The 15,190-nt window shown below is 41.3% G+C and overlaps 1 protein-coding gene across 2 annotated transcripts in view; it reads left to right on the forward strand.

Annotated features, from left to right (window-relative positions):
- The window catches only part of STK10 (serine/threonine kinase 10), a 124,170-nt gene extending 114,904 nt beyond the window's left edge, over nt 1-9,266 (forward strand). Inside the window, exons 19-20 of one of the 2 annotated variants that reach the window (XM_034656737.1) lie at nt 5,723-5,765; nt 6,757-9,266. In XM_034656737.1, coding sequence (XP_034512628.1) covers nt 5,723-5,765; nt 6,757-6,818 — 105 coding nt within the window. In that variant the 3' untranslated portion in view covers nt 6,819-9,266. The remainder of the gene's footprint in view (nt 1-5,722; nt 5,766-6,756) is intronic. The other variant, XM_034656736.1, reaches the window with a different exon arrangement.
- The last annotated feature ends 5,924 nt before the right edge of the window (nt 9,267-15,190 follow it).

Here is a 15,190-nt window from a genome sequence, read left to right on the forward strand (position 1 = left end):
GACATGACCCAACCATATGTTGTCTACAAGAGACTCACTTTGAACCTAAAGATACATCCAGACTGAAAGTGAAGAGATGGGGAACCATTTTTCGTGCCAATGGACCTCAAAAGAAAGCTGGCGTAGCAATTCTCATATCAGACAAATTAGATTTTAAGCTAAAGACTGTAGTTAGAGATACAGAAGGACACTATATTATTCTTAAAGGGTGTATCCAACAAGAGGATCTAACACTTATAAATATCTATGCCCCCAACAGGGGAGCAGCCAACTGCATAAGTCATCTGTTAACCAAAATAAGGAGACATATAGATAATAATATGTTAATAGTAGGGGACTTCAACCCTCCACTCTCAGCAACAGACAGATCATCTAAACAGAAAATTAACAAAGAAACAAGAGCTTTGAATGACACGCTGGACCAGATGGACCTCATGGATATATACAGAACACTCCACCCTAAAATAACAGAATACTCAATCTTTTCAAATGCACATGGAACTTTCTCCAGAATAGACCATATACTGGGTCACAAAACAGGTCTCAACTGATATCAAAAAATTGAGATTATTCCTTGCATATTCTCAGACCACAATGCTTTGAAATTGGAACTCAATCACAAGAAAAAATTTGGAAGAAACTCAAACCCTTGGAAACTGAGGACCATCCTGCTTAAGAATGTTTGGGTAAACCAGGAAATTAAAGAAGAACATAAGCAATTTATGGAAACCAATGAGAATGAAAACACATCAGACCAAAACCTATGGGGCACTGCAAAGGCGGTCCTAAGGGGGAAACACATAGCCATCCAAGCCTCACTCAAAAGAATAGGACAATCTAAAATGCAGTCCTTATACTCACACCTTAAACAGCTGGAGATGGAACAAAAGAACAGGCCTAAATCACACGTGAAAAGACAACTAATTAGGATTAGAGCAGAGATCAGTGAATTAGAAGCCAGAAATACAGTAGAGCAGATCAACAAAAACTAGAAGCTGGTTCTTTGAAAGAATAAGATCTATAAGCCACTGGCCAGACTTATTCAAAAGAACAGAGAAAGGACCCAAATTAATAAAATTATGACTGAAAGGGGAGAGATCATGACTAACACCAAGGAAATAGAAATAATCATTAGAAACTATTATCAACAGCTATATGCCAATAAATTAAACAACCTGGAAGAAAAGGATGCCTTCCTGGAAACCTATAAACCACCAAGACTGAAACAGGAAGAAATTGATTATTTAAACAGACTGATTAATTATGAAGAGATTGAAGCAGTGATCAAAAACCTCCCCCAAAACAAGAGTCCAGGCCCTGACAGATTCCCCAGGGAATTCTACCAAACATTCAAAGAAGAAATAGTACGCCAGTATTACCTTGATCCCCAAACCAGGCAAAGACCCCATCAAAAAGGAGAATTACAGACAAATATCCCTGATGAATATGGACGCCAAAATTCTCAACAAGATCCTAGCTAATAGGATCCAACAGTACATTAAAAGGATTATCCATCACGACCAAGTGGGATTCATCCCTGGGATGCAAGGGTGAGTCAACATTCACAAACCAGTGTGACAGAACACATTAATAAGAGAAGAGAAAAGAATCATATGGTCCTCTCAATTGATGCAGAAAAAGCATTTGGCAAACAAAATCCTTTCCTGATTAAAACCCTTCAGAGTGGGGGCACCTGGGTGGCTTAGTCGTTAAGCGTCTGCCTTTGGCTCAGGGCGTGATCCCGGAGTTCTGAGATCGAGCCCCACGTCAGGCTCTTCTGCTGGGAGCCAGCTTCTTCCTCTCCCACTCCCCCTGCTTGTGTTCCCTCTCTTGCTGGCTGTCTCTCTCTCTGTCAAATAAATAAATAAATAAAATCTTTAAAAAAAAAATACCCTTCAGAGTGTAGGGATAGAGGGTACATTCCTCAATCTCATAAAAACCATCTATGAAAAGCCTACAGTGAATATTATTCTCAATGGGGAAAAGCTGAGAGCCTTTCCCTTAAGATCAGGAACATGATAAGGATGCCCACTCTCGCTATTATTGTTCAACAGAATACTAGAAGTCCTAGCAACAGCAATCAGACAACAAAAAAGAATAAAAGGTATTCCAATTGGCAAAGAAGTCAAACTCTCTCTCTCTTTGCAGATGACATGATACTTTATGTGGAAAACCCAAGACTCCACCCCCCAAATTACTAGAACTCATACAACAATTCAGTAATGTGGCAGGATACAAAACAATGCTCAGAAATCAGTTGCATTTCTATACACTAACAATGAGACTGAAGAAAGAGAAATTAGGGGATCAATTCCATTTACAATAGCACCAAAAACCATAAGATATCTTGGAATAAACTTAACCAGAGAGGTTAAAGATCTATACTCTAGAAACTACAGAACACTGATGAAAGACACTGAAGAAGACACAAAAAGATGGAAAAACATTCCATACTCATGGATTGGAAGAATAAACATAGTTAAAATGTCTATGCTACCCAGAGCAATATACATTTTCAACGCCACCCCGATCAAAATACCAATGACATTTTTCAAAGTGCTGGAACAAACAATCCTAAAATTTGTGTGGAATCAGAAAAGACCCTGACTCACCAAGGAAATGTTGAAAAAGAAAAACAAAGCTGGGGGCATCATGTTTCCTGATTTCAAGCTATACTGCTGTGATCACCAAGACAGCATGGTACTGGCACAAAAACAGGTACATAGACCAATGGAACAGAATACAGACTCCAGAAATGGACCCTCAACTCTATGGTCAACTAATCTTTGAAAAAGCAGGAAAAGATATCCAATGGAAAAAAGACAGTCTCTTCAATAAATGGTGCTGGGGAAATTGAACAGCTATATACAGAAGAATGAAACTTGACCACTCTCTCACACCATACACAAAGATAAATTCCAAATGGATGAAAGACCCCAATGTGAGACAGGAATCCATCAAAATCATAGAGGAGAGCATAGGCTGTAACCTCTTCGACATCAGCCACAGCAACTTCTTTCATGACACGTCTCCAAAGGCAAGGGAAACAAAAGCAAAAATGAACTTTTGGGACTTCATCAAGGTAAAAAGCTTATGCACAGCAAAGGAAACAGTCAACAAAACAAAGAGGCAATCCATGGAATGGGAGAAGATATTTGCAAATGACACTAAAGATAAAAGGCTGGTATCCAAGATCTATAAAGAACTTCTCAAACTCAATACCCAAGAAACAATCAAATAAAAAAATGGGGAGAAGACACAAACAGACACTTTTCCAATGAAGATATATGAATGGTTAACAGATACATGAAAAAATGTTCAAAATCATTAGCCATCAGGGAAATTCAAATCAAAACCACACTGAGATACCACCTTATAGCAGTTAAGAATGGCAAAAATTGACAAGGCAAGAAACAACAAATGTCGGAGAGGATGTGGAGAAAGGGGAACCCTCTTACACTGATGGCAGGAATGCAAGTTGGTACAGCCACTATGGAGAACAGTGTGGAGGGCCCTCAAAAAGTAGAGCTACCCTATGACCCAGCCATTGCACTACTGGGTGTTTACCCCAAAGATACACACGTAGTGAAAAGAAGGGCCACATGCACCCCAATGCTCATAGCAGCATTGTCCACAATAGCCAAACTGTGGAAGGAGCTGAGATGCCCTTCAACAGACGAATGGATAAAGAAGATGTGGTCCATATATACAATGGAATATTACTCAGCCATCAGAAAGAACTATTACCCAACATTTGCATCAACATAAACGGGACTGGAGGAGATTATGCTTAAGTGAAATAAGTCAAGCAGAGAAAGACAGTTATCATATGGTTTCACTCATTTGTGGAACATAAGGAATAGCAGGGAGATCATTAGGAGAAGGAAGGGAAAAATGAGGGGAGGGTAAACAGAGCGGGAAATGAACCACGAGAGACTATGGACTCCGGGAAACAAACTGAGGGTTTTAGAGAGGAGGGGGGTGGGGTGATGGGCTAGCCCGGTGATGGGTATTAAGGAGGGCACGTACTGCATGGAGCACTGGGTGTTATACACAAACAATGAATCATGGAACACTACATCAAAAACTAATGATGCACTACTGTATGGTGACTAACATAATTAAAAAAAAATATCTCATGGTTAGTTGATAAGGCAGAGCTAGGGTTTGAGAGGACTGACTTCAATTTTGAAAGAACTTCTATTGTGGGTAAAATGCTGTCAAATGGCATAACATGCTGCAGAGTCAATCGATGTGGCAAACTTCAGTGTTGTCTTATTTTAAGAAACTGCCTTGTATGTGAACTATATTTCAATAATAAAAATTACGAATAACTTACATGGTGAGCATAGCATAATGTGCAGAATTGTTGAATCACTGTTGTACACCTGAAAATAATATAAACACTGTATGTCAATTATATTTCAATAATAAAAAGAAAAATTGCCACAGCCACTCCAACCTTCGGCAACCGCCTTGTTCAGTCAGCAGCCGTCAGCACTGAGGCAAGACCCTTCACTAGAAAAAACATTATGAATTCCTAAAAACTCAGATGATGGTTAGAATTTTTTAGCAATAGAGTACATTTTGATTACGGTACGTACATTGTTTTTTTAGACCATGCTGTTGCACACTTAAGACTATAGTATGCTATAAACATAACTTGTTTTGGTAAACATGATTTTTATATGCACTAGGAAATAGAAAAATTCATTCAACCTGCTTTATTGTGGTATTTGCTGTATTGTGGTAGTCTGGTACCAAACCCACAATATCTGTAAGGAATGTCTGGTAAGGAAATTTTACATAAAAATCTGAGTTTCCAGTTTCTTCTGAAAACCCAGGAGCTTCAGCAACACTGGGTTTGTCATACCACATGACAGACATCAGCTGAAGCTAAGAAGAACCCACCCTCTTCAGACATAGCACGTGCTCCACACCTCACCACAGTCCCCCACCACTCCTCACTGCCTCACACCCAGCTCTCTTCACTCATTCAGCTCACTTGGCTGCCTCCCACAGCCACTGGATCTTGTAACTTCTTTACCAAAGCTTAAACAGTACTACTTTAATCTGCTTATATATAATGTTTGCTTATCACAAACACTTTAATATTAATACATCCAGCAAAGGAGAACTTAAGCCAAGAATCTGTGTGAATTACCAGAAATTTCAAATCAGTTAAGTCCAAGATGAGGCATGACTTCAAATACCTTGCCTGCCTTAACACGGACATCCTATAACAGATTGGAAAGATTGGTATTGTGATCCAGTGTCCCTTCCCCATCTTTCCCTAGAAGTATAGAGAACTCACTAGAATTTAGTACTACTAAAGGAATAAGAGCATAAGGGGGGAGCTGGTAATTATTTGTTGAGACTATTTCAGGGCATCCCAAGAATAGTCTTAAAAAGAGACACATGATAGGGGCACCTGGGTGGCTTGGTTGGTTAAGTGTCCGACTCTTGATTTCAGCTCTGGTCTTGGGGTCCTGGGATCGAGCCCTGAGTTGGGCTCCCTGCTCAGCAGACAGTCTGCTTGTCTCTGTCTCTCTCTCAAATAAATAACTCTTAAAAAAAAAAAAAAAGACACATAATAGAAGGCTGGTCAAATCCTATTAACATATTTACTTCTATAGTGAAAATAAGGAAATCGGGCTGATGGGTCAGATGCTAATAATGAAGCCACATTTACTGAGCAGCCCGGGTGTGCCTGGCTTTGCAGGTGGTGGACCAAAGTGTTCCAGAGCCTAACTCTGAAGTTAGAGGTAGGTTCCCATCTTGACTATGCCCCTGGCTAGCTGAGTAACCTTGGGCAAGTGATGTAAGCTCTCTGAGCTTCAGTTTCTCCATCTGTAAGGTGAAGTAATACTACCTGTCCCATAGGGTGAAGACTGAATAAGATGTGATGTATTTAGCATAGCACCTGACATGTAGGAAGTACTCAGTGATTATGACCCATTAGTTTTTAGTTTAATCCTCATAACAGCCCTGCTAAATAGGTAGTGATATTGCCATTTTACATAAGAGGAAAGGTGATATGTGAAGACCACACTGCTGGTAATAAGAAAGCTGAATTCTGTATGACTTTAAAGCTCATGTTCTTTCCACTACACTTTGCTTCCTGTTTTAATTGAATGCCTATTATTGGAGACCCCTCAAGACATTTTTCTGGTAGGATCCAATTTATCTAGATAAACTTGCATGTGCCCCAGGGAAGCTCCTGTAGTGGTAGGTCCTACCACAAACTTTCAGAATCAGAATGTCAGGGGGTGAAGACACATGCATTTTAAAAACAACGCCCCGGATGATCTCTGTGGGACAGTGCTCTCATTAGGAACACTGTGTACTTGGGGCATTTCTGCCCCCACCAACCCCCACCCCCCACCTCTCCACCACCCGCTGTTAAATCTGTTCATTTTCTACCTTGGGTCTTTCTCCATTTATTTGGCTATTTTCCTGCCAGGAGATTGGCATCTGCCCCCCTCCCCCCACACTGAGATAGCATTTTACCAAGCTATAGCCCTTGGCCCACAGCAAACTCCTGTATGGCTGTGGCAGAAAGAAGCAAGAGGTGGTACCTATCTTCTGGGTGACTGGCTCTGGGAAAAGAAAGAGGGAAGACTGAGTTACCATGCACTAAAGGCCTGGGGGGTGGTGGAATTTCCAGAGAAGGCCACTTTGGTGGGGATCCTGTGTTTGGGGGACCTGTGTCCTATGGGATCTGACAGAGCTCTTTCTGCCTTCTCTCTGTCCTAGGCTCTGGAAGAAGATCTGAACCAGAAGAAGCGAGAGCAGGAGATGTTCTTCAAAATGAATGAGGAGACAGAATGCCTGAACCCTACCACCCCAAATAAGGCCACCAAGTTCTTCCCCTACAGCTCTGTGGATACTTCTTAACAGCCAGCTGGGGCTGTGGCTGGCAGGCTGGTGGGCCTTGTCCACCCGCTCTCTGTGAACAAGTAACTCAGGACCCCCTTCCCTCTTGCTTCCATGCCAACTTGAATCCAGCCCCTTGCCTTGTGCTACGCCAGCTGTGCCCAACAGACCCATCCCAGTGTTCCTTAATTCTCGCTCTCTTATGGAGGGCGAGGTTTTATTATGTGTTGCCTGATCCTAATGTATGTCCTTTTTGAGCCCCAAATCTCTTCAGGTTGTCAGTGATCTGGGCTACTAGTGCGGTCAGGGTCCAGGAGAAATGGTGTTCTGTAGCCTTGGGGCCCTACTGTTTGCCAAAACACCGGTTTTGCTGTCTGTGGGCAGAAAGTGCTGCCGCTGGTTACAATGAGTTTGTCCATATTGTGATTCTTGCTGGCTTTTCAGACATTCCTTGTAGTATCAGACAAGAACCATGGCTCTTAGCAGCCATTTTGGTTCCTAGTGAAGCCCACCCTGCAGCTAGCTGCTCACAGGGTGCCCTCATCCTCCCAGTAGCCCCCGATTTGCTTTTCTCTTGAGACAAGACCATATCTACAACAGCAGGGTAAAGGAGAGCCTGAACTGCTCATTCTGCTGGTCTTGGGTGTTTCGTGCCATCTTGTGCCCCCCGCCCCACCGGCACACATATACATACACATACATAGGGCTTGGCCCCCTGGCATTACCCAGGCTTGCCTCTGCCCTAGGCCTCTTGTGCCAGGTAGGCTGAAACGTATTCACTGCCTGAGCCTGTGCCACTGAGCATGTGTAGGTGAAACCATTGGTGTGAAGTGTGCTGCGTGCTGGCATACATGGTACAGGCTGAACTGCCAGTCTGTGATTCCCTTTGGCCCCCACACAGGCTCCTGTGTTCAGGGATAAATTCCTCACCACACAAGACTGTGCCTAGGCTCTTGCTGTCTCACACCTGCCCATCATATCTGCAGGTGATATGGGAAGGCTGTTTCCCTCTGCCTCTCCTAGCAGGAGTCTGGCCTTACACTTGAGACACAGGCTTGTGGTCACTGGGATTTCTGCTGAGGAAGAAAAAGCATCAAGGAGAAATGCAGTGCTTCCTGCACCCATCAACACAGTGGATGCAAAGGTTCTGTATCTCAGATGGAATCCTGGGCCTTTGGGTTACTCGGCTGGCCTCCTACAGATTCTGATTCCCACAGACTGCAGGACGTAGATAACCCAGTAAAAGTCATGCTCAAACAGGCATTCAGTTTATCTACAAAGAAAACTTTGTTCACTTTGATTTCTAACTTGAAACAAATATAAATAAATGGCTTCTACAGGAAGGTACCTGCTTTAAATAAACGAAACTGAAGGCGATTTTGAGGAATCATGGATGATATATTAAGTCTGGGTACCGTTTTGCTGTTGATGGAGTGGCAAGCATTCCAGGGAGGACTTTTTCCTTCACTCTAAACGTTTAAGGTTTGATGCTTGGTCTTAAAGCAGTTCTCTTGAAGTTTTGTTGGTGCTGGTTAGAACTGGATCTTGGGGAGGGAGGGTAGCCATTCAACAAGAAGGGACTCAGGGTTCCCAAGGCTCCTGTATGCAGTGAAGATGCTCTGGGGGTTGTGGGAAGGCAGGGGTCCTCTTAAGTTAGTGAACATCTCAGCTTGCCTGCTTCAGTATTTGACCCAGATGGGACAGTTTTCTGGTCTCACACATATGAGACAAGGGAAACCATTGCCCTCTTTTATTCCTTTTGGTGCACAGGTGCTGGGAAAATGTGAACTAGCAGCAGTGTAGTTACAGAACATTGACCGAGTTCCACCAGACAAGGCCAGCACTGGCAAATGGTCCCGCAGGGCTGATTCTGGCTTTGTTTACAATGTTGCCTTTTGCAGCCTGGGGTGTGAGAGTGAGTATGTAGGTGAAATGCCAGTTTCATGGTTCAGATGAAAGTCTCTGATCATTCCTCTATTTGGCTTGTCATTCACATGACTCCTTGAATCTTGTTCAAGGAGTTGCTGCTTCCCTGTTCAGTGCTGCCCGAGGCCTGATAGGTCCTCTGTCCTTTCTGGATGGGGGCTGGTTGGGTCCTCCAGCCTCAGGATAGAACCAGTGTGCATGCCCATCAGTAAGAAGGCCCACACAGTATTCCTCATGCCCTCTGCTGATGTTTCCTCTGTAAGGGACAGATGGAACTGTTTCTCGTTTTCAGTCCATTTTTGGCAGAGTAAATATAACTAACTTATATTTTCCCTTTATAAAGGATAGAAGTTATTTTTATGTCATTTCAAAACTTTATACAAAACTTTTGTAAAATGTTCTCTGCAAAATTTAACTGCAAGAATGTAAATATGCTTCTAATAAAATAACAAGGTGAGAGACTATTTGCGTTTGTGGTTGTTCTCTTTGATCAGGGTGGAAACAGCAGGGCAGACTTATCTACATTTGTCAGGCGAGAAAGGGTTTACTATCTTCTGTGAGTCACACAGCCAGTCAGACTTTGGGGTGGGTTTCTGTTTTGTAAGAAGTTATGCGTGTGCGTGTGTGTTTGCGTGTGTGTGCGTGCATGCGTGTGTTCTGCAGACATTTAATAACATCAACATTCTTATTTAACATCAAACATTTGACCCCCAGCAGTTTTCACATTAACTTATTACGTCCTTTTAACAACTGTGAGGAAAACCTTGTCATTCCTATTTTATAGATGAGGAAATGGACATGGGGCAAGGGGAAGTTTGGGCCAAACTTCACAGCACTGGTAAATGATGACTACGAAATTCAAACTTAAGACTTTCTAGAGACACTGTCTACACCACACCTCCTCTTCCACTCTCAGCTGCCCATTACACTCAGTTAGAATCACACACTTTACTAGCCGCTGTATTTAAAAGCATTTTTCTGCCATGCCTCTGAAACCCATTCAGGGGTTCCTTACCTGGGGTCCACACCCTCCCCTATCACCAACAAGAATTCAAGGTGTCTTTGACCTGGATGGGAAAAGATTTGGTGGGGTGCCTGGATGGCTCAGTCAGTTAAGTGTCTGCCTTTGACTCAGGTCATGATCCCAGGGTCCTGAGATCGAGCCCTGCATCAGGCTCCTTGCTCAGCAGGGAGCCTGCTTCTTTCTCTCCCTCTGCCCCTCCCCCTGCTTGTGCTTATGTTCTGTTAAATAAAAATAAAACCTTTAAAAAAAAAAGAAAACATTTGGTTTTTAGTTTGACTAACCTCTAACTGAAATTCAGTACTTCCTGTCTGTATGGATGTAGGTAGCCAAGTCTAGGAGTATAAGCAGTCCCTGTGACTGTCAGCAATAGAAATCATAGATTTCATCTCACAAGAGAGCTGTGCAGACATCTCAAAATTTTGTTCATCACTTTGAAATAACAGTAGTTATTAGATCACTAGATCCTGTTATTTAAGACTGAGAGGTATCACATTACATATACATACATATCACATCTATAAGCAATATGTTTTCTAATATTTTGATACCTATTTTTCATTATGATTGCTTTCACTTGTAATCTATGTGCTTTATATTGTGCATCTAAAAATATTATTCTGAGAAGGGTTTTACATTATGGAATGCCTTGAAATTAAGAACCCCTACTCTCTCTGTAGCCCTGACCCTCGTCTGTCCTAGAAACCTACTGACCAGCAGGTGGCGGTCCACTGTCAGGGTGTCCCATAGGTCTGTGAACTCGGTATGCTGGGAGGTGGGGGTGCAAGCAAACTAGTAGCTGGCACACCCCCCATTAAGGGCCACAAGTGACTGGGGTTCCCAGGAAAAAGGTTTCATGAGATTGGTGAAGAAGATAATGCATCAGGGGATACATGGAACTTGAGAAATGAGATAATTCCATATGAACTGATACATCTTATGTACCAAGTGCTAGAAATGCTGAAATGAATAAGACATTGACATTGCCTTCAAAATACTTGTCCTCCTGAGGAAACAGACCCAGAGAAGGAGTGTCTGTTCAGGGTGATGCAGCCTCAGAGAATCAGGGAAGAGCTCCCAGAGGCGGCGACGCTGAGTCTAGGAGGACAAACTACTATGTGTCAAAATGCATTCAGGGACTGGGATATAAATGGGTTATAAGCCATGAGGTTGGAGAGGACAGGGCCAGACCTGCATGCCTGGGCTCAGACTGACCCTTCCCAGCCCAAGGGCAGTAAGAAGTTTACTTAGGGGAAGGACAGCTGAAATAATGACTGTACCAACTCAACAGACCTGCTGAGGACAGAGATAATGATGACGATGAAGGGAATAATGGCCAACAAAGGTTGGAGGCTTTAGGAAGGAACGGAGAGATTGCAGGCTCCATAAGGGCAGGGAATAAGACTCCAGCTGATTCTTGAACACTACTGCACAGACAGGAGACTGAACACACCCCTAGTCTTTCTGTGAAAGAGGTGCATATGTTTGTCCTGGAGCTTGGGCCTGAGGCACATCTAGAGGCCTATGGAGGTGCTCTCAGGGAATGTAGACTGGGGGACACCACTTTGTAGTACTCTCCCTCTGCCTTGCTCCAGCTCTCCAGTATCTTCCAGAAAGGAGAATATACACTTGTCTGGAGTAATGTCATCTATGGAACACATCCAGATCACCTGGTCTGGTGGCCAGCAGGGTTCATCTTGTGGTCCCATATTATATGTATTTGCATACTCAAAAGTTGCTACCTGAAGGTCTGGTTTCCAATCAGCCTGAATCTAGGTGCTAAGATCCCCTACTTTAGGGCAGACAGAACTTGGCAAACCCCCAACAATGGGAGCTTTATATTAAAAAATAAGATAGGCTGCTTGGAAAATCATAAAGGTTCAAGAGACTACCAAGAGCTAGACAAGGCTAAACAATAACATTCATCTCTTAAACAAGGCCACTCCTTTAAGACTGGAAGAGGTGGCTGCTTTGCTTAACACACAAAAACAAACACAGAGTCAAGCAAAATCAGGAAACAGAGGAATATGTTCTAAACAAAAGAATATAGATAAAACAGAAAAAAACCTTAATGAAATGTGTAAGTAATTTACCTGATAAAGAGTTCAAAGTAATGGTTATAAAGATGCTCGCCCAATTTGAGAGAAGAATGATGCTCACCCAACTCGGGAGAAGAATGGATAAACATAGTGAGAACTTTAACAAATGGATAGAAAATACAAGAAAGTACCAAATAAGAAGTCACAGAACTGAAGAATACAATAATTCAACTGAAAAATACACTACAGGGGCTCAACAGCAGACTAGATGAAGCAGAAAAAAGATCAGTGAACTCAAACACAGAGGAGTGGAACTCCCCAGTCAGAGCAGCAAAAAGCAAAAAAAGAAATTTAAAGAGTGAAGATAGCTTAAGGGATTTATAGGACAACATCAAATGGACTAACATTTGCATTATAGAGGTCCCAGAAAGAGGAGAGAGAAAGGGGCAGAAATTTTTCTTGAAGAAATAAACTTCCCTAATCTGGGGAAAGAAATGGACATCCAGATCCAGGAAGCCCAGAGAGTTCCAAAGAAGATAAACTCAAAATGACCCACACCAAGACACATTATAATTAATATGTCAAAAGTTTAAGACAATGAGAGGAATCTCAAAAGCAGCAAGAGAAAAACTTGTTAGGCACAAAGGAACCCCTATCAGACTACCAGTCGATTTTCTGCAGAAATGATGGAGGCCAGAGGGAGTGGCATGATATATTCATGTAGCGAGTGGCATGATATATTTACAGTGTAGGGAAAAAAACCTTCCAACCAAGAATACTCTACTTATTAGTTATTTAGAATTGAAGGAGAGCTAGTTTTTTAGATGAGCAAGGCTAAAGGAATTCATCATCATTAACCTAACCTTAGAAGAAATGCTAAATGTACTTTTTAGATTGACAAGAAAGGGTGCCAATTAGTAACAAGAAAACATGAAAGAATAGATCTCACCTGAGAGGTAAATATATAGTAAAGGTAGTAGATTAAATACTTGTAAAACTAGTATGATGGTTAAAGAATAAGCAGTAAAAATAAGATAACTACAATAATTAGTCAAGTGATATACAAGATAAATGTAAAATTGTGACAACAAAAAAATAAAACATAGGCTGGGGAGAGTAAAAACACACAACTTTAAAATGCATTCAAACTTAAGTTGTTATCAATTTAAACCAGACTGTTATGAATATAGATTGTTATATGTAAACCTCATGGTAACCACAAAGCAAATACCTGTAGTAGATACACAGAAGACAGTAAGTAAGGAACCTGAGCATACCACTAAATGAAGTCATTAAGCCAAAAGGAAGACAGCAAGAGAAGAAGGAAGAGACAGAAACTGCAAAACAACCAGGAAACAACGAACAAAATGACAATAGGTACATACATATCAGTAATTACTTTAAGTATAAAAGGACTAAATTCTCCAATCAAAAGACAGAGAGTAGCTGAATGGATAAAAACAACAAAACCCATCTACATGGTACCTATAAGACATTCACTTCATATGTAAGGACACGCACAGACTGAAAATAAAAGGGATAAAAAAGGATGTTCTACACAAATGGAAACCAAAATAAAATTGGGGTAGCTACACTTAAAAAAAAATACATACATACATACATATATATATATATATATATATGTGTGTGTGTGTGTGTGTGTGTGTGTGTGTGTATATATATATATATATATATATACACATACACATACATACACTTTAGGGGTGTCTGGGCGGCTCAGTCAGTTAAGTGTCTGCCTTCAGCTCAGGACATGATTCCAGGGTCCTGGGATTGAGCTCTGTGTTGGGGGGGTTTCTCTACTCAGTGGGGAGTCTGCTTCTCCCTCTGCCCCCCCCCCGCTTGTGCTCACAATGTGTCTTTCAAATAAATAAAATCTTTAAAAAAAAACACTTTAAAACAAAGATTGTAATAAGAGACAAGGACATGACATAATGATAAAGGACTCAATTCAAAAAAAGATGTAACTTTTGTAAATCTTTATGCACCCAACACAGGAGCACTAAAACATATAAAGGAAATATTAACATACCTAAAGGGAGGGGCATCTGGGTGGCTCAGTCGGTTAAGTGTCTTACTCTTGATTTCAGCTCAGGTCATGATCTTAGGGTTGTGAGATCTAGGCCTGCATCAGGCTCCACACTGGGTGTGGAGTCTGCTTAAGATCCTCTCTTCCTCTGCCCTTCCCCTACTCTCTCTAAAATAAATGAATAGGAAAAAAAAAAAAAAGAAACAAAATGAAACCAAAAAACATACCAAAGGGAGAAATAGCAAATTATGATAGTAGGGGACATTAATGTACCATTTACATCAATGGATAGATCATCCAGACAGAAACTCAATAAAGAAACATCAGGCTTAAATAACATGTTAGACAATAAAGATTTAATAGATATACACACAGGGGCGCCTGGGTGGCGCAGTTGTTAAGCGTCTGCCTTCGGCTCAGGGCGTGATCCCAGCATTATGGGATCGAGCCCCACATTAGGCTTCTCCGCTAGGAGCCTGCTTCTTCCTCTCCCACTCCCCCTGTTTGTGTTCCCTATCTCGCTGGCTGTCTCTCTCTGTCAAATAAATAAATAAATAAATAAATAAAATCGTTAAAAAAAATAGATATACACACAATATTCCATCCAAAAGCAATAGACAATGCATTCTTTTCAAGCACACATAGAACGTTCTTCAGGATAGATCATAGCTTAGTCCACAAAACAAGTCAATAAATTAAGGAGACTGAAGTCATATCAAGCATCTTTTCCAACTGCAATGACATGGAACTAGAAATCAATTACAAGAAGAAAACTGCAAAATTCACCACTCTGTGGAGATTACACCACATGCTACTGAACAATCAATGAGTCAAAGAAAAAAATCAAAAGAGAAATTAAAAAAAAAATACCTTGAGACTAATGAAAATACAACATCCCCAAATTTATGGGATGAAATAAAAGTAGTTCTAAGAGGGTAGTTCATACTAATAAAGGCCTCTATCAAGAAACAAGATCTCAAATAAGTGACCTAACTTGACATCTCAAGGAACTAGAAAAAGAAGAGCCCAAAGTTAGTAGAGGGTAGGATATAACAAACATCAGAGAAAAAAATAAATGAAAGAGAAACTAAAAAGCCAACAGAAAAGATCAATCAAACTAAGCTTGAAAAGGTAAAAATGGCAAACCAACCAGGCTTAGACTCATCAAGAAAAAAAGAAAAGTGTCCAAATAAAATAAAAAATGAAAAAGGAGACATTACTGATACCACAGAAACACAAACACCATCAAACTGGACAACCTAAAAGGAAAAATTCCCAGCA

The sequence above is a fragment of the Ailuropoda melanoleuca genome, chromosome 3, assembly GCF_002007445.2.
Source record: "Ailuropoda melanoleuca isolate Jingjing chromosome 3, ASM200744v2, whole genome shotgun sequence".
NCBI classification, from domain to species: Eukaryota; Metazoa; Chordata; class Mammalia; order Carnivora; family Ursidae; genus Ailuropoda; species Ailuropoda melanoleuca.